General features: G+C 42.8%; 1 protein-coding gene across 1 annotated transcript; it reads right to left on the bottom strand.

Annotated features, from left to right (window-relative positions):
* Positions 1-5,648: 5,648 nt before the first annotated feature.
* On the bottom strand, positions 5,649-20,873 carry LOC139309795 (vomeronasal type-2 receptor 26-like). Its single transcript, XM_070934001.1, has 5 exons — positions 20,656-20,873; positions 19,647-19,935; positions 14,782-14,835; positions 11,531-11,657; positions 5,649-6,553 (listed from the first exon to the last, which is right to left on the bottom strand). Exons 1-5 carry the CDS (start codon positions 20,871-20,873, stop codon positions 5,649-5,651), a joined length of 1,593 nt encoding a protein of 530 aa, XP_070790102.1.
* Between the last annotated feature and the right edge of the window lie 3,523 nt (positions 20,874-24,396).

The raw sequence follows: 24,396 nt of genomic DNA, 5'->3' as shown, positions 1-24,396 counted from the left end.
TCATGTCAGCATCTGCAAGTAGGCAGTTCATGACATTCTGCAGCACTCCATTTCTCCTTTCTGAAATACCATTCTCGGACGGAGTTCGAGGGGATGATTTAAAATGGAGGATGCCTCTCTCCTTCATCCACTTTTCGAAAATCTTGGATGTAAACTCAGTCCCCCTATCACTCTGCACCTGAGCGATGCACACCTTGTGTTGCGTTTGGATCTGGTTGTAAAGATATTTGGAGTTGGTAAAGACTTCAGTTTTGTCCTTTAAAATAAATACATGGCCATAACGAGAGTAATCATCTACTACCGTTAAAAAATAACGCCCCCTACCAAGGGAGGGTCTAAAAGGACCAACCAAATCCATGTGTACCAGCTGATAAGGGTACCTTGCACGACGGGAAGAGACCTTAGGTATAGCAGCAGTTTTAGATTTTGCTGCCTTACAGATGGCACATTCCAAATAGGTATTACAATTCTTTATCTTAAGCCCATCAGAAAAATCTTGCATTTTCTTAATAACCGGGAAGCTGGCATGGCCAAGCCTGCGGTGTAATATATGAGCACAATCCAAATGTAAAGGTTTACCCATACATACTTTGTCAACCTTATGTATCTTACCATTACAAGCTTTGGTCTGTTCAGTAATGAGAGTAGGCACTGGATTAATGGTCACCTTAGAGTTCCTCAGGATTGGCTGAGGAGTTGTGACCTTAATGGGCTCAGCCTTAATGGCTTTGGATGTCCTAGGAGCTGGTTTAAAAGCTTCATTGGTTTTAGGTCCAGGGTCCTTGAGTTTGGACAACCTGGGGGCTGGCACAGAAGCTTTCTGTTCTATCTGGGCGTTAGCTCCCTGAGCCCTCTTGTTAGGTTTCTTGTGCCTTTTGACCTGTGCTTTTGGGGAAAAATAAGGCAAATTGTTGATTTTTACAATATCGCCAACAACACTCCCATTTTCGGAAACATAACCTCCACCCTTCTCAAAAACCAGTTTTACATTTTTATCCTCAGTCAATTTTAAGATGCTTAAAAGGTTGTTCTTGATTGAGGGAACATACAGTGCCTCTGTGACATCTCCTATACCAGGCACATTGATCACGCCTTCCCCAGTTACCTCTGCCTTGTCCCCAGTGGCAACTTTTACTGAGGACTTGAGTGGGTGTAAAACCTTAAATCGTTGCTTCGTGTTGGCTATATGCGTTGATGCACCTGAATCAAGAAGCCACAGCCCCTCAGCATCCTTTACCTGGGAGGTGTGATTGTCACTAGTGACACTACAGTATTGGTATCCTTTATGACCACCTCCCCCTCTTCCACGGCCTCTTTTATTTTTACTGTGCTTAAGTCCAGCCGTGTTGGCCCTAGAGCGAGGGCACTCCCTTTTAAAGTGACCTTGTATGCCACAGTCAAAGCAGGTGGGAAGGGTATTAATCCTTTCACTTGTGTCCTGGCGCCTCCTCTGAGGCCTAGGCCTGTGATATGCCTCCTTCATTTCTTGTTGTTCCTCATCTCTGCGTCTTAAATCTTCCTCAATAAAGCGGCCAGAAAAGTATTCTATATTTCTTTGTTCCCTAGAAACCCCTTCTAGAGAAATAATAAAGGGACTCCAGGATTTGTCTAGGTAGTTCAACATCACACTAATTAAAGTGGATTCAGAAACAGGCTCCCCCCTCTGTATAAGCTCATCCCTCATGGCTTTAAGCGTTGCCAAATGTTCCCCCATTTTGACACCAGGTTTGAGTTTATAGTTGTGGAAAATTCTTGACAATCTGCTGGTTGCAGCCATATTGTCACTATGGAACAAATTATATAGGGCAGTCCAAACTTCCTGAGCTGTGAGGCCATCTGAAAGACTGGCATACAGAGCTGTGTCTATAGAACTTAACAGGGTTGTGTAAGCTCTTTTATGCAGGAACTCAATTTCAGGGCTCCAAGGTAAAGGGGGTGGTCTTTTGATCATGTCCAGAGTATTTTCTCTTAAGAGAATTATCTGAATCTCTTTACACCATTTTTTAAAATTCTGACCACTTAAATGTAATTTTTCAAAATTATTTGGCAAAGTTACAAAATTATTGCCATTAAACTGCATGGGGAGTTGTTCAAATGGCTGAAAAGATCCTGATGTGAATGGCATTGGGATCCCTAAGCCTGGGATCGATTGCTTAGGTCTGGCTCCTTTTTGTAGTCCTTCTGTAGTTTGAAGCAACTGGGCACGTGCAGGAAATGGAGCATGCTCCAAAGCCTTTTCTTGTTGGAGCTCCGATCTCCCTCTCTGAGCTCTGAAGTCAGGTCTGGCTGGAGCCTCAGAATAGGGCCGGACATCAGCGATGTGGTGGGGAAGCCTTGGAGGAGTGGGAAGAAGGCCTGGAGATCTTTCTGGAGACTGGAGGCCCATCAGATGAGGTCCATGGGCTGGATAGGCCTGGAAATGTCTCTGGATCTCCTCTTCTCCATCAGAGGAGCAGGATTGCAGCTCCGGATCATCCCAGCAGGGCCGGAAAGGTGCGGAGGCCTCAGCCTGGGCCTCCCTGGAGCATTCAGTGAATGGTGAGCGCCTCTGCAGTGGGGGGTGGGAGGCTGCAGGTCCATCTGGGTTCCTCCGGGGGTGGGAGGTTGGATTTGGGGCCCTCCTTGAGTGGGCAGCTGGGTCTGGGGCCTCGGGGGGGCCAGTGGGTGGTTGCTCCATTAGTTGCAGGGCAGCGACCAGGGCCTCTATGGCCTCTTTGATGTTTGCCATGGCAGGCGGGGCCTGGCAAGGGCCTTGTGGGCTCGGAGTGGTCCTCTGGGCCGCTGGAAGGCTGAACTGACTAGCTGGCGTTGTAGGCCTGGGCTGTGGAGCTGGGGAGGGCCTGGCTCGTGGTTCTGGCAAAGTGCCCAGGGGAGCAGCCATCTTGGAGGAAGTTGCCTCCGGAAGTGGCCTGGCGGCCATTTTGTTTGGCGGGAAACTGGGTGGGGGGGCAGTCTCTCTGGCGGCAGGCGCCATCTTGGAGAGATCAGGCAGGGGAGTCCTTACCGGGATGGCAGGCATCTCTGGTGCTGCCTCCTCAGGCCTCTTTCTGGCTGCTGCCCTTGTCTTCAGGAGGCAGGCGAGCGCTGCTCTGCACTCCTCTTCTGACATCTCAGCCACTTGCCTGTCCAGGCTTTCATCTGGTCCTTCTGCCCCCTCTTCGTCAGTGCTGAAGAAGCCTTCTCCAGCATCGCTTGGCTCGGCCCCTGGGATCTCTTGCTGCATCTGGGTGGCCTCTGGCTGCCAGGGTGTAGCAGGATGGAAACCCCCTTCAATGTTTTCCATCATTGATTCAGTCTGGGGCTGCTGTGAAGTTCTCCTCCGTTGAAGGCCTCTGGTCACAACAGGGGAGCTTCTCTCACAAGTTATTTTGGAGGGCATCTCACCTTTTCAACAGCTCCTGGAATGGAGTTCTGCAACCATCCTCTGCTACCATTCTGTGGAAATTGGGATCGTAGAAAACACCCAGGAGCATAGAAGAGTCCAAAGGCAGATGCATGAATAAATGTGATAAATGTATTTATTCATATAACAAAACATATTAACTATATACAAAGGCTGTCTTAATATCCATTAGGGTAGGGGGCACACAGCGTGTGTGACTACCCCTATCAAAGATCATGTCTCATGGAGAACAAACGTAAAAGAGAGAGCATGGTGGAAAGGTTAGAGGGGGTTTTATACTCAGTGTAAGCCCCTCCTCTCCACATAGGGGTGGGGGCACTTCCTGCCTCCACTAGTGTCTGTATGATATATGTGCCAATGGCTTGCAAATACTTGACAACTTCAAACCCATGTGGTCCATTTCACCATTAAACCATCCTTCCAGGCAGCCCCCATGTTTCCAGTGCCTTTCTCCCCACTTGGAACTGAACCCAGTTGGACATTTCTTCCAACATTTGTTCCCTTGCTTTTCTCTATTCTTTGAGTCTTCGCAGTCAAAGTAACTTACAGATTTTGATCCAACCTAGAACTAAGGAGAAATTTCCTGACGCTTAGAAGAATTAATCAGTGGAATGATTAACGTCTGTCTCCAGAAATTATAGATGTTCCAATACTGGAAGTTTTTAAGAGACTGGACAACAAATTTGTCTGAAATGGTAAATGGTAGGGTTTCCTGATTGAACAGGGGGTTAGACTAGAAGACCTCCAAGGTCCCTTCAACTCTGCTATTGTTATTCTGTTTCAGGCATACAGTATATTTAGCAAATTGTTAAAAAGGTTGTTAGAGATTGGAGGACAGAGGTGGGGAGTTTAGTTTTAGCACCTAATTTGGGGATGGGATACAAATTTGAAGATGGACAAATTTGTCTCCCACAGCTTTTTTGTGTTCTTTATTGAAGAAATTTGGGTTTTGGGGGTGTCTGCAGTCTCCCAACAGCCTGATGGTCAGGGTTGAAAGCTTCAAAAGCAGCCGCCATTTCTACAAGAACTTGTCAGGATATTGAAAATGATGGCCACTTCCAGGAGGCAATGGGGATCAGGCCCAGGCACTGCAGGGTCCTGTTGGGGCAAGAGCAAAGGAGGAGAGACTTCCAGCCAGAGGGGAAGGTGTCACCACATCTGGAAGGCTGCAAGACCCCCCAACACTTCTATACTGGAAAGAGAGCTTTGTGGGGGCATAAGGAGAGGTTTGTATCCCTGAAGACAGAGGTCATATTTGGGGAAAGGAGATGGAAAAGGGGGGCTCTCCTTGATGGTGGGTGACCCCAGTAGGTAAAAACACGGCTTCATTTCCATTCAGCTGTTATTTTCCCCAGGGTGGCACATTTTGATATGAAGGAAAACAGCCATGATCTTTAGTGGGAAAGAAAATTGAAAGTCCTTCTGAAGCTCTGGTTTGTCGTTGTGTGTTTCCAGGAAAGGCTCCTGTCTGGGGGAAGCCATGCAGGGCCTTTGTCTCCAAAGGGGGATCCGGCATTGCTCAGGAGGAGAAGGCAAGGGGGGTCTCCCTGGAGGGACCTTCAGGGGCTCTGAGGAAGGGGAATCCTGGGGGTCCCTCATGGCCCCTGAAGACCCTCCGGCTGGGCTCTCCTGGGCAGCTGCTGCTCCTACTTGCCCAAGAGCTTCCACTGGAGGAAAATCTCTTCAGGGCAGCCAATGGTGGGTTGCCCCCAGTTTGGACCGGTTCTATAGAACCAGTAGTAAAACCGGTGGGAGGCTCCGTCCACTGACCCTGACGTCAGAGCTGAGGTGGCGCAGTGGTTAGAGTGCTGTACTGCAGCTACTTCAGATGACTTGCTAGTTCAGCAGATCAGCAGATCAAATCTCACCAGCTCAAGGTTGACTCAGCCTTCCATCCTTCGGAGGTGGGTAAAATGAGGACCCAGATTGTTGGGGGCAATATGCTATTTAGTATACTGTCTATGGTGTAGGCCACCCAGAGTCCTCGGAGAGTGGGTGGTACAGAAATATGATTAATAAAATAAATAAATAAATAAATAAATATATGAATAAATAAATATTAATTATTAATTTTTTTATTGTTTGATTATTATCATGGATTTCAATTTGATTAAGGTAACTGTTTTTATTTCCTTGGATTTTAAATAACCATATTGTCAAACAGAGGCAAACGAAGCATACAAACCAACAACAATGGCTATCAATAACGAATGATGAGCTGTGAGAGTAAGAAATAATTTCATTATCAAGTCCCTACTTTTATCATTAAATGTTCCTTAGTATTTAGATCTGGTCTAAGGATAATAATGTAGCACTTGGGGAAGAAGATGCAACCTAACAGCCCAGCACCGGAGGCCAAGATGGAGAAGACCTGCACGGCCACCATGGACTTTCCTTTGGCACTCAGGTAGGTGGGCAGGAAGGAGATCCAGACACTGCAAAAGACCAGCATACTGAAGGTGATCAGCTTGGCTTCATTGAAGGCCCCAGGCAGGTTTCTGGCCAAGAAAGCTACTGTGAAGCATATGATAGCTAGGAAACCCATGTAGCTCAGGACAACATAAAACATGATGACAGAGCCTTCGTTGCATTGCAGGATGATCTCTCCAGGCTGGGAGTGCATGTCAGAGTCCAGGAATGGGGGAGAAACTCCCAGCCATATGACACAGATGAAAATTTGGCCAGCAGAACAAGAAAGGATAATGGAGTTGGCCAAGCTCTTCCCCAACCATCTTCTCATCCTGTTGCCTGGTTTTGAAGCCAGGAAGGCCAGCATCACTGTGATAGTTTTGGCCAACACAGAAGACACAGCTATTGAGAAGACAATGCTGAACATTGTTTGTCGGAGAAGACAGGTGCCTTTCCTTGGTTGGCCAATGAAGAAAAAGGAGGACAAAAAGCAAAGCTGGAGGGAGACCAGGAGGATGAAGGAGAGGTCCCGGTTGTTGGCTTTGACAATGGGAGTTTCTAGGTATTTAAGGAATATGATTAAAACAAGGCCTGTGATTAGGAACAAGAGTAGGGCAAATGACACAAGGATGATTCCAAGATATTCTTCATATGACAGGAAGGTTATTCTTTTGGAGATACATTGGACTCTTTTCTTGGTTGGATATTGATCATCTGGGCACTTGGTACATTTTTCAGTATCTGAAAAAAACAAAGTAATATTTCTTTTATTGTCTTTCAAATTTCAAGAAAACCTTTGGATGAGATAGGATACTGAGGGACAGGAAAGTCTCACTAATGATATATTCTTACACTCTAGCAAAAACAAAAAAATACATACAAGCTATAAAAACAACAACAGAAATGAAATAAGATGAAACTATAGAAACAAGAACAACAGAATAAAATTAAAAGAAGAAATATCTGGTGCCACAACCTCCCTTCTCTGAGAAAATCCATCAGATTCCTATCTTGCACTGAGCTTAGCATAGCCCAAAAGCCTGGGAGATGTAGCAAGTCTCCAGAGGTTTTGTTGGGGGCCAATTGAATCTTTTAGGGAACAGATCTTTTGCACGCCAATTATATCTGGTCTGGTGGGACAAACAGATACCCTCAAGGAGAGGAAGCTCTGCAGATACCCTGGTTCTGTCTCATGGAGGGTTTTGAAGGTGAATTTAATTGCACTTGAAAAGAAACGGGGAGCCTGTGCAGCTTGCACAATAGGGGTGTACCATGGAAGAACATAAGGAAACACTGTTCATGCCATTGGATTCTGGAACATCTACAAATTCCAGATGGGTTTTAAAGAGCAACATATGTATAGGGTAGAGATACAGGAACAGAAAAATGACTGCAAAAAAGAAAGAGTGCTCCATCAAATCTGCCCTTTGAGGACTTTTTTTTTTGGGGGGGGGTTGTATTTATTGATTGATTGATTGATTGATTGATTGATTCATTGATTCATTCATTCATTTATTTATTCTTTTTTTTTTGTCATAGCTTTAGAGGAGGAAAACAAGAAAAAAACTCTGCCTCTGCCTCCCAGAATCCTTCTGGTATTCATCTGGCTAGCTTCCTTGCAGCAAACAGCCAACAGCTTGGTCAGCTTCAGCATGTTATCACAGCCTCAGCACATGGCTCGTTGGGGCTCTCCTCTGTTGTACCTACCATCTGTCAACTGAACTGAGCTGCTGCTGCTGCCAGGGAACACTGGAGCCTTCCCTGCCGAGTAGCTGATTGGTGGTTGGATCGGCCTCCCAGAATACCGCCAATCAGCTATTCTAGGCAGTGTGGATTGCCACCGCCACTTATTGCTGGCCATTCACCGCTGCACATTCGTTGCCGCCAATCACTGCCACCCATTCACCACTGCCCATTTTCTGTGGCCCATTCGCTGCCAATCACCGCAGCCTGTTCGTCGACAGCCCTCAGCGAACGAGCGGCAGTGAATGGGCAGTGGTGATCGAGCTGTGGCGAATGGATGGCGGCAAACGGGCAGCAGCGAACGGGCAGTGGGAAATGGACGGTGATAGTCGGTAGTGATGGTGGTGATCCCCACCACCTAGAACCTAGATAGGTGTTATTCCGGGATGCCGAGCCAACCGCCAATCAGCTGCTCGGCGGTGAAGGCTCCAGCATCAGCCACCTCCCGCCCACCACAATATTCACTCAAACCTGTACAGAGACTTCCACCCACTTTTTTTTGGATAAACATACAGTATGTTTATCCCAATAATTTATTTATTTATTTATTTATTTATTTATTTATTTATTTATTTATTTATTAAATTTTTATACAGGGCGGTGCACAGCCATAGTAAAAACCAATATATACCATAAAATTTAAAAACAATTAAAACAGATTAAATAATTTGGCCCTTATTTTTTTATAAAAACCCAAAGTTTAAAATACCCTTTTAAAATTCAGTCTCTCTTCAGCCCAGCCTGTTGAGATAGTAAGGTCTTAAGGGCACGGCGGAAGGTACGTAGGTCGGGGATCAAATGTATCTCCGGGGGCAATACATTCCAAAGGGTGGGAGCCCCCACAGAGAAGGCTCTCCCCCTGGGGGTCACCAGTCAGCATAGTTTGATGGACGGCACCCTGAGGAGTCCCTCTCTGTGGAAGCATACTGTTTAAACTCAGTTACTGATGATTGACCCACCAACCATGCTCCCAATAAACTGCTCTAAAAATATGGAGCACAAGATAAAATTTGTCTAACATGGAGAGTCTTTTTAGTAGGAAGTCCACAATTGCTTACTTCAGAGCAAGTGGTAAAGCCCAGGGGTGAAATGCTCCTGGTTCGGACCGGCTCGGGCGGGTAGGTAGTGATGGCGGTGGGCAGTTCGGAGAACCGGTAGCAAAAATCCCTGCCCCCGCCCCCCATGCCCAGCTGAGCCGCACGATCATCAGAGCCTTTTTTTTTTTTTTAAATGGCTCTGACGATCCAAGCTCTGACGATCCCAGCTGAGTTTCCTTATGATCAGGCAACTCAACTGGGATCGTCAGAGCCTTTTGAAAGCATTTTTTTACATGGTTTTACATGTAAAAAATGGATTTAAAAGTAAAAAAAAAAATTTGGCCATGCCCAACCAGTCACATTAACCCCCCCACACACACCAAGCCATGCCCACAGAACTGGTAGTAACAAAGTTTAGATTTCACCTCTGGTACAGTCCCTTCCAGGAAAAGAAAAATCATTAACAACCCTGAAATTTAGAGTATCTCCAGACTATGAGGCCCTCTAGAAATCCCTTAAAATGTGATAGTTTCCAATAGTCCTGGGGATCCCTTAACAACAGAGTCCTGTGTGATGTTTGCATGGTAGGTAGCATCTTGATGGATTTCTCTCTTGCTTTCTTAGCTCTTAGTTCTCATTGTTTAAATTTTTAATTTGTGGTTTAATTGTGTGCCACCAAAAGTCCCTATGTCTGAAATACACAACCATATAAATAAATTTGAAAAGAAAGAGATCTTAAGGAAATTAATTCATGAAGGAATTCAAGAAGAGGAACTGAATTTGTTACCTGCAAAATCTTTTTACTCTATAAAAAGGAGAAGATGAAGCAATATATTTCTATACTCACTAGACTTGGCAACAAATTTAAAGAGAAAATGAATTCAACATTGGTATCAATGGATATTAAGTAGATTGGTCTTTTATTAGTTCTTCTTTACCCCCCTCCTTTCTGTTTCTTTTAATTCCAATACTATATATTAATGTAGTCTTTTTTTCCCTTTCAGAATCACATCTATATTTCTTTTTTGTTGGTGTTATAATTGTTTGTATCTCAATATTTAACAACAATGAAAATTGGAAAAATAAGAAAAGGTGGGAAGTAAATAGCTACTTGGTGATTTTATGGTGAAATTTCTGTTTGGTTTTCATTGTTCTTTCAACTCAATTAGATATTTCAGTTTATTTATTTATTTATTTATTAAATTTTTATACCGCCCCCTCTCCCGAAGGACTCGGGGCGGTGAACAGCCAGAATTAAAAACACACAATACAAATATTAAAATACATTAAAACAAAATTAAATTATCTTAGGCTTCTCCAATTTAAAACCCCGTTACCCATAAAATTCACCCAATTAAAAAATTATTAACCCAGCCCGGCTTGCTGAAATAAAAAAGTCTTCAGGGCCCGGCGGAAGGTCCGGAGGTCCGGGATTAGTCGTATTCCTGGGGGTAGCTCATTCCAGAGGGCGGGTGCCCCCACAGAGAAGGCTCTTCCCCGGGGGGTCGCCAGCCGACATTGCCTGACAGACGGCACCCTGAGGAGACCCTCTCTGTGGGAGCGTGTTGGCCGGTGGGAGGTTATTGGAGGCAGAAGGTGGTCTCGTAAATAACTGGGTCCTAAGCCATGGAGCGCTTTGAAGATGAGAACCAACACCTTGAAGCGCACTCGGAAGACCACCGGAAGCCAATGCAGCTCGCGCAGGAGAGGTGTCACGTGGGAGCGCCATGTCGCCCCCATAAGTACCCGCGCGGCCGCATTCTGCACCAGTTGGAGCCTCCGAGTGCTCCTCAAGGGGAGCCCCATGTAGAGAGCATTGCAGTAGTCGAGGCGGGAAGTAATGAGGGCATGAATGACCGTGCATAGGGAGTCCCGATCCAGAAAGGGGTGCAACTGGCGTATCAGGCGAACCTGATAGAAAGCCCCCCTGGCCACGGCCGTCAAATGCTCTTCTAAAGACAGCCGTGCATCCAGGAGGACACCCAAGTTACACGCCCTCTCCGTGGGGGCCAATGTCTTGCCCCCAATAGTCAGCGATGGCACCAGCTGACTATATCGGGACGCCGGCAGCCACAGCCACTCAGTCTTGGAGGGATTGAGTCGGAGCCTGTTCCTCCCCATCCAGACCCGCACCGCCTCCAGGCACCGGGACATCACTTCAAGGGCATCGTTGGAGTGGTCTGGGGTGGAGATGTACAGCTGGGTGTCATCAGCGTACAGATGGCACTGCACCCCAAAACCATGGATGATCTCACCCAGCGGCTTCACATAAATGTTGAACAGGAGAGGCGAGAGGACCGACCCTTGTGGCACCCCACAAACCAAGTGCCTTGAGGTCGACCTCTGCCCTCCAGCCAACACAGACTGCGACCGGTCAGAGAGATAGGAGGAGAACCACCGTAAAACAGTGCCTCCCACTCCCAACCCCTCCAACCGGCGCAGCATGATACCATGGTCGATGGTATCAAAAGCCGCTGAGAGGTCTAATAGGACCAGAACAGAGGAGCAACCTCTGTCCCGAGCCCTCCAGAGATCATCAACCAATTTAGAAGGATTGATGATCTTCATACAGATTAACTGATGAAATGAATGGTTGATTGATGTATCTTTGGGCCTGTAATGTAAAGTCAGGTTAGGTGAGCAAAACCATTGATTTAAAATCATTCCTCAGGTTACAAAGGATTCAAATATTCCTAAGGAAGATAAATATGGAAAGACACGTTCAAACTGGTAAATAAAAGAGAGATTTCCTACCAATCCACAACATCCTTCTTCCTACCTCATCCATCCAAATATTTTTCTTATCCCTCCCATTATGGAAGAAATTGGATACAATGAAAATAAGAACAAAACCATCAAATTTATATATGTCTTTAAGATGTATATTGATACAAGTGGTCTGGATGAACCCAGTAGGTTTCCTTATGGTGTCACCCACCTTCCTGAGTGGAGATGGTCCCCTCTGGACAAGGAAGGCAGTCGTAGCAGCAAAATGGCTCTCCTTCTCGAGCCTTCTTCACAAATCCAGGTTGACATTTTTCCACACATTTGGACTGAGGCAGAGACTGAGAAGAAAAAGTAGAAATGTGAGAGAAAATATATTGAGACTCATCATCCATGTAAGATGGAGATAGATATGAACCAAGTAGTCTCTGGGCTTCACATAGGCAAATATGAAATCTCTGAATACTTCCAAATAGTTACATGAGATACAATTGCAAGCAGATGCTTCATTTAGTTCCTCCTTTTTTCTTGGGGCATATCCGATTGCAAACAAAAGTACCTTTTTATTTAGTAAAGACTGGAGGGATGAAATAGTGAAAATATTTAAGCATCAAGTAACAACCAGGGGTTTCCACCTCACGGTGAAATTAACACATTCCTCTCTTCTTCATATAGGCATGATTTTAAAATAAGATATCCACTCATACTAAGTTGTGAAGTAAACTTTACTGTAAAAGATTTATTAAGTTTTTATTCCATTAGATTTATTAGAATAAAACTGTGATGAAGAAAGAAAATTCTGACCAGTGGGATCTGGAAAGTTTTTTTTCCTGGAGTACATAAAACATTGTAAATCTGTTTATCCTTGAAAACAGTCCAAAATTATCTTCCAGTTAAGACAAAAAGTGGGCGGAGCCTCCCACCGCCACTGCTACAGGTTTGCCCGAACCGGGGTGAACTGGTAGGAACCCACCACTGGTATGAGCCCTGTGTGAGAAAGGGATATCCAACACAAGTTCCTTTCTGTTGAAAAACTACAATCAAGTGACAAAAACCCACAGAGAAACACACACTCATATTTATTATTAGTTTGATTTGGTCCCTCTCAGTGGATAAAGATTTGGTGGGTGATGCAGAATATTCTTAAAAAGAGACTGAAATTTACTCCACAGTTGTTCTTACTGGGTATAACTACGGACTGTACAGTTGCAGAGACTAAATTGATTTTGAACTTGATAACAGCAGCAAGATTGTTGGTAGCACAACATTGGAAGAAGGACTTTTTGCCTACTATTGATGATTGGATATTGAAAGTAACTAATTTAGCTGAAATGGCTAAAATTTCAGCATATTTGAAGGATCACACACAAGAAAGGTATATACAGGACTGGAGAAGATGGATTGATTATATACAAAATAAGTAGCAGACCAAAAAATATCAAATAGCTTATGAATGATCTCTTTTATTTGTATAAGTGCTATATAAGTGATATTAGAAGTTTTATGTTTAAGAAATAGGATTTTATATATGGGGGGTTAAGAATTTTTTTTAGGGGGTGTTAGTTTAATGATTGGTTATGCAATTTAGTTTATTGTTAAAGGTCAATAGAAATACCTTGTGTTCTGCTCTGGGAAGTCGGGGAGGGGGAGGGGGGTTGGGAGGGAGGGTTCTGGGGAAATTGTGTTTCTTTTAAAACTTTTTCAATAAAAAATATATATATATATTTCCCCCACCTTGTTGAGCAACTTTAGCTGTGACAAAACATCTTGGTTGATTGTAAGTCTCTGCCTTTCAAAACTCCCCAATTCCTTGTCGATGGGATCGTCCTTGGGCAAAACCACCCTACTAATGATGTCCAGATCTGCTACAACATCTCCATTTTGATCCAAGTACACTTTTAGCAGAGAAAGATTGTACAATTCCTTCTTCTTTAGGAATGGATGAAACTACAATGGAAACATCCAGGAATTTTAAAAACAGAAATCTTGGTTTCTAATTCTTATGTCTTTTTACATTTGAATCTTTCTTCTATGGTTTTTTAACTTGTAAATATTGTGAGTTGGGAGAACAAGTGTTGCCACTATCTTCAAAACATAAGAACAAAAGTTCAGTAATAATTGTCAATCATACAATATATTGTCAAAAAGTATAGTGGGAAGGTATAATTGACAAAATATATCAGTTATAAGGAACATTTTAGGAAAGGTTACATATCAGTTGAAGAAAATCCCAAAAATAACTAGAGTATTCATAAACTCCTTGAAAACAACAGGGAGATTACCAGAAATCAAAGATTTGTTAAGGAGAAAGTTGCAAGGCCAAACTTTATTCAGGTAGAGCAGACAGGAAAAATGATTTATTATTTATTTATTTGTTTATTTATTTTGTCACATTTCTATGCCGCCCCACTCCCAAGAGACCCTGGGCGGCTTACAACAGGGAATAAAACATGATCAGATGAACTAATTCCATTTTATTGTAAGACTACATTATCAGAATCTTGCAAGTGTGAAAGTAGAAATTTTTCATAACCTCATTTGACAGTTACAAAAAATTATCTCTGAATTTCTTTCTCTGACTGTTACACAGCTGCGGGTTGATTCCTTCCCTCCCCATCTTATCTGATCCTTCCTCCCATCTCTTTCTCTGGTCCACATTCCCACATATAATTAAAATTTCTTTGTTATTGATTCTTCTATATTTTCATTAATAAAGGAAGTAGATAAACTATGTCAGATTATTCATGAGCTGGCAGAGACATGGTAACATGTCAGCCAATGAATAGGCATAGCAACTAAGTCAGACAATTGGGAGCTGAGACAGACTGGAGCCAGTGCATGTCTTAGTCTGCAGCTTCTGAATCTGTGCAGAGAATTGAAACTGAAAGTAAGCAGTCCGTGTGTGCTTGTCTGCTCTGCTGAAATGAAATTATGTTCTCTCCTGCCTTATGTTGTAACTGCTACTACGTTGAAGAAGAATCAGCTATTGGTATTGTAAATATTTCATTTGTTATTACGTATATAAAGAAGTTAATGAATCCAGCTGAATCACTTATCTGTGTGTGCTTCTGGATTTGATTTTTGCTAGAAACTCTGATAAACTATGCTTTTGGGATACAAAAATTATAATAATGCTTGAACAAAATTATTTTGATCTCCTTTAAAAAAATTCCCTGCTTCCACAAAATAAAAGTATGATAGAGAGAGGTGCTTAAGTAAAGTTCAGTTGGAAACTAATTTTTAGCATTTAGGACTTGATACATGATTGTATCTTGGATAACAACAAATGAATGGCAGCCACAATCTATATCTTTCTTTAAGATTTCATTTGTAGTTTCTCTCACATTATTCTGTATGTAGATGGGTTACTGGTTATAATAAAGTAGTAGTAATATTTTAATGATATGATAATAACCCTGTTATTACTTTGACAATAATGTCATTAATGATCCAGTGGAATCATACCAGGTTCTCTTGTAGGAAACATTTGTAGAAGACATTGCACAAAATATTCATCAGCTTTAGGCAAGGACAAAAAAGGCAAGGAAGAGCTCAAAGGAGCTGCTTTTAGCCTTGAGGAAAGACAACAAGGAGGAGAGCCATGTTGGTTTACAGGGAGCTTAAAATCAGAAGGAATCTGGGAACAATGTTTTGAATATACAAGTTGTTCTTGCAATAAGTTAACAGATGTTGTACAGAAGTTTAAGATCTTAAACAACCAAGCTCAGACAGCACCAAAGACTCTGAAAACGAATTCAGTTTGATGGATCCTTGTTGGGACCCCATACCTTCCACGGTTGCAGCCTTGGAGTTCCCAATCTCTCTTCTCCCTCCTTTCTTCTCCTCTTGACATTGGACATTGCAGCGTTTATGGCATGGGCCAGAATCTTAATGACACTATAAGTAATGCCTCCATTTGTGATCCGAATTCTGTTCTTTTTCTTTTGGGTATCCAGTGGTGTTTTTTGGGTGCATCTTCTCTGACCCTTGACAGAAAATATATTTTTTGAAACAGAACATTGAAAAAACTCATCTTGAAACTCAGGCTCCGCAAAGAAATAACGTTCATAGGCATTATCTTTTTTCCAACTCTTTTTCCACTGAGGAGGAAAGCTCCAAATACTATGGATGTATTTGAGACGCCTGTCCTTTGTTATTGGATACACTCCAATTGTTGTCGTGATCCAGACTTTCCATTCAATGGGATCTGGCAAACCTTTAAACGTTAAATGGAAAGGAAGAATTCTGTCCCAAATGGAATCACCTTCTATGAAGTGAACAAAGACATTGACTTTTTTCCACTTAGAGAAGGCATCCCGGAAGGGTGCTGTATGTCCAGTCATTGAGAATTGTTGTGATATAACAACACAAATTCTATTCTTGACAAGCATAGGAGTAAAAGTCCTCATGAAATTCTCCCCCTTCTCTGTGTCTGGAGCAAAGAGACCAATCAGGATCCATCCAAAATGGAGGAGCACTTGAACAATTCCTGGGTATTGGAAATCGCCTTTGGGGAGCATCGGATGGAAAAAGGGGAATTGACTTTTATCATTCAGAGCCTCTGAAGCAATTCTATTACTGAGCTGTGAAAAGCAATGAAGTGCTGGTTATATTTAGGGTCCTACCAACTTCCAATTTTTAGCTTTTAATGAATCCAACTTTTTTCTCATGCACATATCCTGTTTCCCCAAAAATAAGACCTAGCATGGTTTTTTTACGTATGTGCCTAATATAAGCCCTACCCACAAAATAAGCCCTACTTAAATGCCCATGCAGACAGTTGGCTGCCCATTCTGTCTGGGCAAGCAGAAGAAGGGGGCCGGCGGCCTTGCAGAGTCATGCTGGATGGGGCTGCCAGAGCTGTTGATGTGAGGTGAGGCAGGTGTTGGGCATGAGTGGCCTGGCCTTTGGTCTACATAAGCTCCTTTAATGTTGAGGGAGCCAAGATCTAGTCACAGAGAAAAATACCCCAGGTAAGAAAAGGTATGAACTTGCTCTATTGGCTCATCATCGAACAGCCCTATATGGCAATGATATCATTTTCCAAAGACCATAACCTTTGACTTTGGCTTATCAATAATCAGATAATTCTTATGAGAATAGGAGTCAAGTCTTCTTAACAGTATATGAAACCCAAATGTCATATGGGCAGTACCCTTGTCTTACCTTTTGGTAAGGATCAGTCCTACTTCTTATGGCTCCATTGATCCTAAAACAGGGTACCCCAATCTATGGGTCACACCTACTAGTGTCACTGTGAGAAGATGGCAACCGGGATGCAGAAACAGCCAGCAAGTGCTTATGTTCATAGATGCATCCTCACTCGGCCTCTTGAATGGAACCATCCTCTCTGCTCCCCCACCCCACCCCGGTGTACAAAGCTAAAAGCATTAGGCAACTCTGTCTTAAAACACACTCTCAAACAAATGAATGTAGAATATGGAATAATTGGGACAGAAGGGATCTTTAAGGTCTTCTGGTGCAGCCCTCTTCTCACATAGCAGATCATATGTCATTCCAGACAAAATGAATGTCCAGCTCTTTTTGAAAACCTCCAGTAATGGAGCATGCACACCTTCATGAGGCAAGCTGTTCCACTGATTAATTTATTTTATTTTATTGATTGATTGATTGATTGATTGATTTGTTTTTGTTTGTTTGTTTGTTTGTTTGTTTTATTTTATTTTATTTTATTTTATTTATATTCCGCCCTATCTCCGCAGGACTCAGGTCGGCTCACAACAATTAAATATCTAATAAAAGTGTGGTAAAATACATGTTAACCCCCCCAGTCCAGGCTGAACAACCATGTCTTTAAGTCACGGCGGAAGGTGCGGAGGTCAGAGGCCAACTGGAGCCCCAGAGGAAGTTGGTTCCAGAGGGTGGGAGCACCCACTGAGAAAGCTCTGTCTCTAGAAGTCGTCAGTCGACACTGTCTAGCCGACGGCACCCTGAGTAGGCCCTCTCTGTGAGAATGCTGATGGGGAACTGTTGCTGGTTGCAGATGGTCCGAAAAATATCCTGGACCTAAGCCATGTAGGGCTTTATATGTCATCACCAGCACCTTGAATTTCACCTGGAGGGCAACCGGCAACCAATGCAAGTCGCGCAGGAGAGGTGTAACATGGGTGTATTGGGAACCACCCGTCACGACCCGTGCGGCTGCATTCTGTACCAGCTGAAGCCTCCAGATGGTCCTCCAGGACAGCCCTAGGTAGAGAGAGTTGCAATAGTCAATACGGGAGGTGACTAGCGCATGAGTAACTGTGCGTAGGGCATCCTGGTCCAAATAAGGGCGCAACTGGCGCACCAGGTGGACCTGGGCAAATGCCCCCCTGGTCACGGCTGTTATATTTCATATTTCATATTATATATAATTTTTCTCACTGTCAGTGCTTGTAGAAAGGGCTTTGAAAAGGGTCAACATTCTGAGTTCCATTGTAAGGGCAATCAGTTTCCTCCATAATATTTCTTCATTTACTGTGTCAAATGCTATAAAGACAGCAAACCATTATTACCTCTGACTGATATGTTTTTATAGTTAATGGTTCAAGGCAATGCAATTACCAATAGTAAATCAAATCTGCTTAAGGACTTCTGGTGCTTCTACAAGGAATGCATTTTTCATCCACCTACCCTCAACTCTACTCAAGTGGAAGTTTGCATATAATTTAATCAGAATAACTGTTAGAGAATGGGCCATGAATAATTAGGGTCCTTTTAATTCCCTTTTTTATACAGTATATATGAACTACAATTGCCATTTTTGACTCAAATTGGAATGGCAATTATTATTTATATGTGTAGATGAACTTGCCTATAGAGTTGGGATATTGATTGAATTGTAAATCTGGTAGAATTGTTCTTAACAAATTTCACAATGAATTTGAACATGACCATTTTAGGGTAAAAAATAGTTGACATTTTGGCATATTTGTAACTCTTTTATAAAATGGTTAATTCGTGTTTAAGATTATCATTACTTTGGCTAATATCATTTAGCTAATATTGGCTAATATTGAACATTGGGCGCTATCTAACAAAATGAAATTCAATGATGAAAAAAGTAAGGTTCTACATTTAGGCAAGAAAAAGAAAATGCACGGGTACAATATATGGTACCTCGCTCAATAGTAGTAACTGTGAGAGGGATCTTGGAGTCCTAGTGGACAATTATTTAAATATGACCAGCAGTGTGCAGCAGCTGCTAAAAAAGCCAACACAGTTCTAGCCTGCATAAACAGAAGGATAGAATCAAGATCACGTGAGGTGTTAAAAGCACTTTATAATGCCTTGGTAAGGCCACACTTGGAATACTGCATTCAGTTTTGGTCACCACAATGTAAAAAAGATGTGGAGATGCTAGAAAGAGTAGAGAAGAGCAACAAAGATGATTAGGGGACTGGAGGCTAAAACATATGAAGAACGGTTGCAGGAACTGGGTATGTGTAGTTTAATGAAAAGAAGGACTAGAGGAGACATGATAGCAATGATCCAAGATCTCAGAGGTTGCCACAAAGAAGAGGGAGTCAAGCTATTCTCCAAAGCACCTGAGGGTAGGACAAGAAGCAATGGGTAGAAACTAATCAAGGAGAGAAGCAACTTAGGACTAAGGAGAAATTTCCTGAGAGTTAGAACAATTAATCAGTGGAACAACTTGCCTCCAGAAGTTGTGAAAGCTCCAACACTGAAAGTTTTTAAGAAGATGTTGGATAATCATTTGTCTGAACTGTTTCCTGCCTAGGCAGGGGGTTGGACTAGAAGACCTCCAAGGTCCTTTCCAGCTCTGTTATTCTATTCTATTCTATTCTATTCTATTCTATTCTGTTCTGTTCTGTTCTGTTCTGTTCTGTTCTGTTCTGTTCTGTTCTGTTCCGTTCCGTTCCGTTCCGTTCCGTTCCGTTCCGTTCCGTTCCGTTCCATTCCATTCCATTCCATTCTATTCTATTCTATTCTATTCTATTCTATTCTATTCTATTCTATTCTATTCTATTCTATTCCAAGATAACTGTGAAAGAAATGTCAGCTTTCTATGAGTGCTACACCTTCCTATTGTCCAGAAGAAACTTTGATTGAACACAGAACCTCCCCTCACCTTCACAAGTGTGTGGTAAAAGCCCTCAAAGCAATGAGGATGGTCTCATGAGTAGATGTTTCCATTTTGATCCTTGCTCCCTCCCCACTGTTACCTAAATCCCCAGCCATGAAATCTTCATAAAAGTCAAAGCGAAAAGCAGATTTTGAATTCTATAGAGAAGAAATGGTTGGAACTATCGCTCAAACACCAACACCCCACTCACTTTACCTGATAGAAAAACACAAACACAAACCTGGGCAACTTTATAGGGATCGCCTAAGGTTGACATCTGGACAGAGATGTCTCTGTCAGCTCCATCAAAAATCACCAAAAGGTTGTCCTTCCTTCCACAGCTGTAGTTGGGAAGATTGGCTTCTCCAGTAGAAAGCACATCTAGCAATGCCTCTGAAGTGCTGAGATTGTTATCATAGTTGTCATAAATGTTGTAGCCAAGGGTGCAATTGCGCAGGAGCTGCTCATTTTTATTAACCACTTCAATATTGAAAATCATGTATAGTATGTTGTTCGTTTCATAATCTAAACTAGTGTAAAACCATGCTCAGGTTAATATTAGCATCATCGATAGCAAAAACTATTTTTTCTCTATTTAATCCTTTTTTTCTCCACAAACTAACTAACTCTTAAGCCAATATTGATCCAAAACCAGAGGTACATGATAGACTCCCATCACCCTTTAATATTTGTGAGTATGGGGAAGATAGCATGGAGATATTCTTCCAAGAGGATTAAAAATCAGACATTAACCACCATTTGTAGAAGGACTAACTTTCATCAGCCCAGTAAACAGGTTGCAAAATAATTCAGTCATTAAAGTAGAACAATCATAAAAGGAAGAAAATATTTGATATGTGACCCAGAAAAGCTATTCTAAAAACAAATCATCTTCTATTCCTTTAAAAATCAGACATTGAATATCAATTAGTGGGTATAAAAATATGGAAATGAGCTTTGCAGGGGGGACTACAACAATCACTCTTTTCAACAAAACTCAGTATTCACACCATTAATTGAGGATTGGACAGGGAGAGGAAAATAATGTGGACTGCTTTCAGGTTATCCCCCCTCATGTGTGGATCTGAGCCTCTCCCAGTAAATAAGACAAAAGAGAGAAGCCTGGAAATCAAAACAATTCAAGAAATTAGTCAAGTCCTGCAGTATAAAAGTAAGTAAAAAAGAAGAAAAAAGAAGGTGTTAGAACTGCAAATGGAGGGAATGAAACTCCATCTCAGTGAATGACTTACAACCGAATCTGACTAGAAGGAGCCATGTTGAAAGGTAAAGTTGCAAGTTTTATTTCTGATGGAGAGACGACTATACCAAGGAGAAGATCTCCTGGCGTATAATAGCTCCATGGCTTTTCTCCATCCTGGTGGTCCAAATTGAGTGGGCACTTCAGCTTCCCAGAGACTGGCTGGGGCACCAGCAGCATCAGAAGCCGAAGCAAAAGCAGGAAGTCCATAATTCGTGGGGCTGAATCAATCCTCTTGTTTCTAAAGAAGAATTAGAAGAATTCAAAGCAATCTCAAAGGATGGAATATCCAGTTGCTTTCCTGATTCAAACAGAGACAAATCAAGATTCACCTGGAAAAGAGAGAAAGTACATTCAAGTGCACAGCTCCTGCCAGTCCCATAACTTGAGCCACAAAGAGCATAATCCGTGGTTTTTATCCTTTTCTAATGCAAGATCCCTTCCATGTTGCTTCAGTCTGATGTTTACATCAAAGGCAGTCACTGGGAGAAAAAGGAGAAGAGGTCTCAAGGCCTGTAAGGGGATAATTAGAGTGAGAAGCAACTTGTCCTCTTGGGACCCTGAACTTCTGCCATCTAATGAGGGGTAGGTGGGAAAAAGCATGTTGGTGAAAAATCACAGATACACCCCTTGGGGCACTGTCCTATGGTGGCCATAGTCCTTCTTGTTAGGACATGTCCAGAAAGTGATGCTGGAGCAAGATACTTCAACAGTCAGAAAAGTGATTTCTGCTCAAGTGGTCTCTTACCTCCAGAAACTGCTAGTGAAGGCCACCCAGAGATATGGATTGCCACAGGAACAGGAAGCTCAAGTTCAAAGCCCAAGAGAGGATATCAATAACACCCACTCTCCACTCCATGTGGTCAGCTACCCAGGACTTCAAACCCATGTGGTCCATTTCACCATTAAACCATCCTTCCAGGCAGCCCCCATGTTTCCAGTGCCTTTCTCCCCACTTGGAACTGAACCCAGTTGGACATTTCTTCCAACATTTGCTTCCTTGCTTTTCTCTATTCTTTGAGTCTTCGCAGTCAAAAAACTTATAGATTTTGATCTAACCTAGAACTAAGGAGAAATTTCCTGACGCTTAGAAGAATTAATCAGTGGAATGATTAACGTCTGTCTCCAGAAGTTATAGATGTTCCAATACTGGAAGTTTTTAAGAGAATGGACAACAAATTTGTCTGAAATGGTAAATGGTAGGGTTTCCTGCTTGAGCAGGAGGTTAGACTAGAAGACCTCCAAGGTCCCTTCAACTCTGCTATTGTTATTCTGTTTCAGGCATACAGTATATTTAGCAAATTGTTAAAAAGGTTGTTAGAGATTAGAGGACAGAGGTGGGGAGTTTAGTTTTAGTAGCTAATTTGGGGATGGGGTACAAATTTGAAGATGGACAAATTTGTCTCCTCCAGCTTTTTTGTGTTCTTTATTGAAGAAATTTGGGTTTTGGGGGTTTCTGCAGTCTCCCAACAGCCTGATGGTCAGGGTTGAAAGCTTCAAAAGCAGCCTCCATTTCTACAAGGACTTGTCAGGGTATTGAAAATGGTGGCCACTTCCAGGAGGCAATGGGGATCAGGCCCAGGCACTGCAGGGTCCATTTGGGTCAATATTGAAGGAGGAGAAGTTTCCAGCCAGAGGGGAAGGTGTTACCAAACCACATCTGGAAGGATGCAAGACCCCCAACACTTCTATACCACAAAGAGGGGCTTGGTGATGGGGCAAAAGAGTCAAGGAGAGGCTTCCACCCCTTGAAGAAAACTCACATTTTGGGAAAGGAGATGGAAAAAGGAGGGGCTCTCCTTGATAGTGAGTGACCCCAGTAGGTAAAAATACGGCTTCATTTCCATTCAGCTCTTATTTTCCCCTGGGTGGCACATTTTGATATGAAGGAAGACAGCAACCATGATCTTTAGTGGGAAAGAAAATTGAAAGTCCTTCTGAAGCTCTGGTTTGTCATTGTGTGTTTCCAGGAAAGGCTCCTGTCTGGGGGAAGCCACAAAGGGCCTTTGTCTCCAAAAGGGGATCCGGCATTGCTCAGGAGGAGAAGGCAAGGGGGGCTCTGAGGAAGGGGAATCCTGGGGGTCCCTCATGGCCCCTGAATACCCTCCGGCTGGGCTCTCCTGGGCAGCTGCTGCTCCTACTTGCCCAAGAGCTTCCACTGGAGGAAAATCTCTTCAGGGCACCCAATGGTGGGTTTGGACCGGTTCTATAGAACCAGTAGTAAAACCGGTGGGAGGCTCCGCCTACTGACCCTGACGTCATCAGAAGCGATCTGCGCATGCGTTGCGAACCAGTAGTAAAGGTAAGTAGAATTCACCCCTGAGGGCAGCTATTTCTAGGTGGGGGAGGGAAAACCCTTTCAGGACTTCAGCCTCCCCTCCCTCTGCAGTTCTGGGAGTTTTTGCCTCTTTCTCTCCACACTGAAAGCTTTTTAATTGTATCCTTATTTGAAACTCTCCCTCTTTTATCTTTGTTTGTTCAACCACTTCTCCATGAGGCTGATTGGTGGCTGAGTTCCCAGGCAACCATTATATTGGTGACTGGAAACCCATTATGGATTTTTTAAAAAAAAAAATAAAGTTGTGACTTACGGTTTTCATATGGAGGAAAGTATCAATAAAAAGAGTCACAATGTAACCTCGGGAAAAGAGACGTTAACATATAATTGTACTTATAACTGCTGTGAAGAATATTGGGAGGTATTTGTTGATATTTTTATTTGACAATTTAGACTATTTAACATTTCCTAAAGATTATTGCTTTTTTCCCGTACCTATTTTTTGTAAACATTTGTCAAGCCATGCACTCAAAATTGGTATGCTGCATAAGTAAGAAAAAGTCCAGGGATACAATAATTAAATCACATATTAGTTTTTTTCTTTTAAATGGCTCTGAGGATCCAAGCTGAGATCGTCAGCTGGGGGGGTGGGGGTGGGGGGCAAAGCGGCAGCAGTGGCAGGGAGTCCCCAAACTCCCAGGGACTTTTCCTGCACGGCTTTTGCCGCTGCAGGCATCAGGGGCAAAAGAGTAGAGGAGGGGCATCCCAGTAATCCCCGTGGCCAGGCCCGCTTAGTCCCAATAGAATCAGACCTGTATTGAATTGAAATACCAGTTCAGAAAGTACCATGAAGGGAAAATACAAATATTTTTTTGCATTGTATTTGTATTTTGTACAAATAAGAGCTGAGGTGGTGCAGTGGTTAGAGTGCTGTACTGCAGCTACTTCAGATGACTTGCTAGTTCAGCAGATCAGCAGATCAAATCTCACCGCTCAAGGTTGACTCAGCCTTCCATCCTTCCAAGGTGGGTAAAATGAGGACCCAGATTGTTGGGGGCAATATGCTATTTAGTATACTGTCTTTGGTGTAGGCCGCCCAGAGTCCTCGGAGAGTGGGCGGTATAGAAATATGATTAAATAAATAAATAAATAAATATTAATTATTAATTTATTTTATTGTTTGATTATTACCTTGGATTTCAATTTGATTAACATAACTGTTTTTATTTCCTTGGATTTTAAATAACCTATATTGTCAAACAGAGGCAAACGAAGCATACAAACCAACAACAATGGCAAACAATAACCAATGATGAGCTGTGAGAGTAAGAAATAATTTCATTATCAAGTCCCTACTTTTATCATTAAATGTTCCTTAGTATTTAGATCTGGTCTAAGGATGATAATGTAGCACTTGGGGAAGAAGATGCAACCCAACAGCCCAGCACCGGAGGC

This window comes from Pituophis catenifer, unplaced genomic scaffold (genome assembly GCF_029215685.1).
Source record: "Pituophis catenifer annectens isolate HBS135680 unplaced genomic scaffold, rPitCat1.0.hap2 SCAF_2, whole genome shotgun sequence".
Taxonomy (NCBI): Eukaryota; Metazoa; Chordata; class Lepidosauria; order Squamata; family Colubridae; genus Pituophis; species Pituophis catenifer.
Note: the sequence above shows the minus strand (reverse complement) of the source record. Positions and strands in the feature narration are given on the sequence as shown.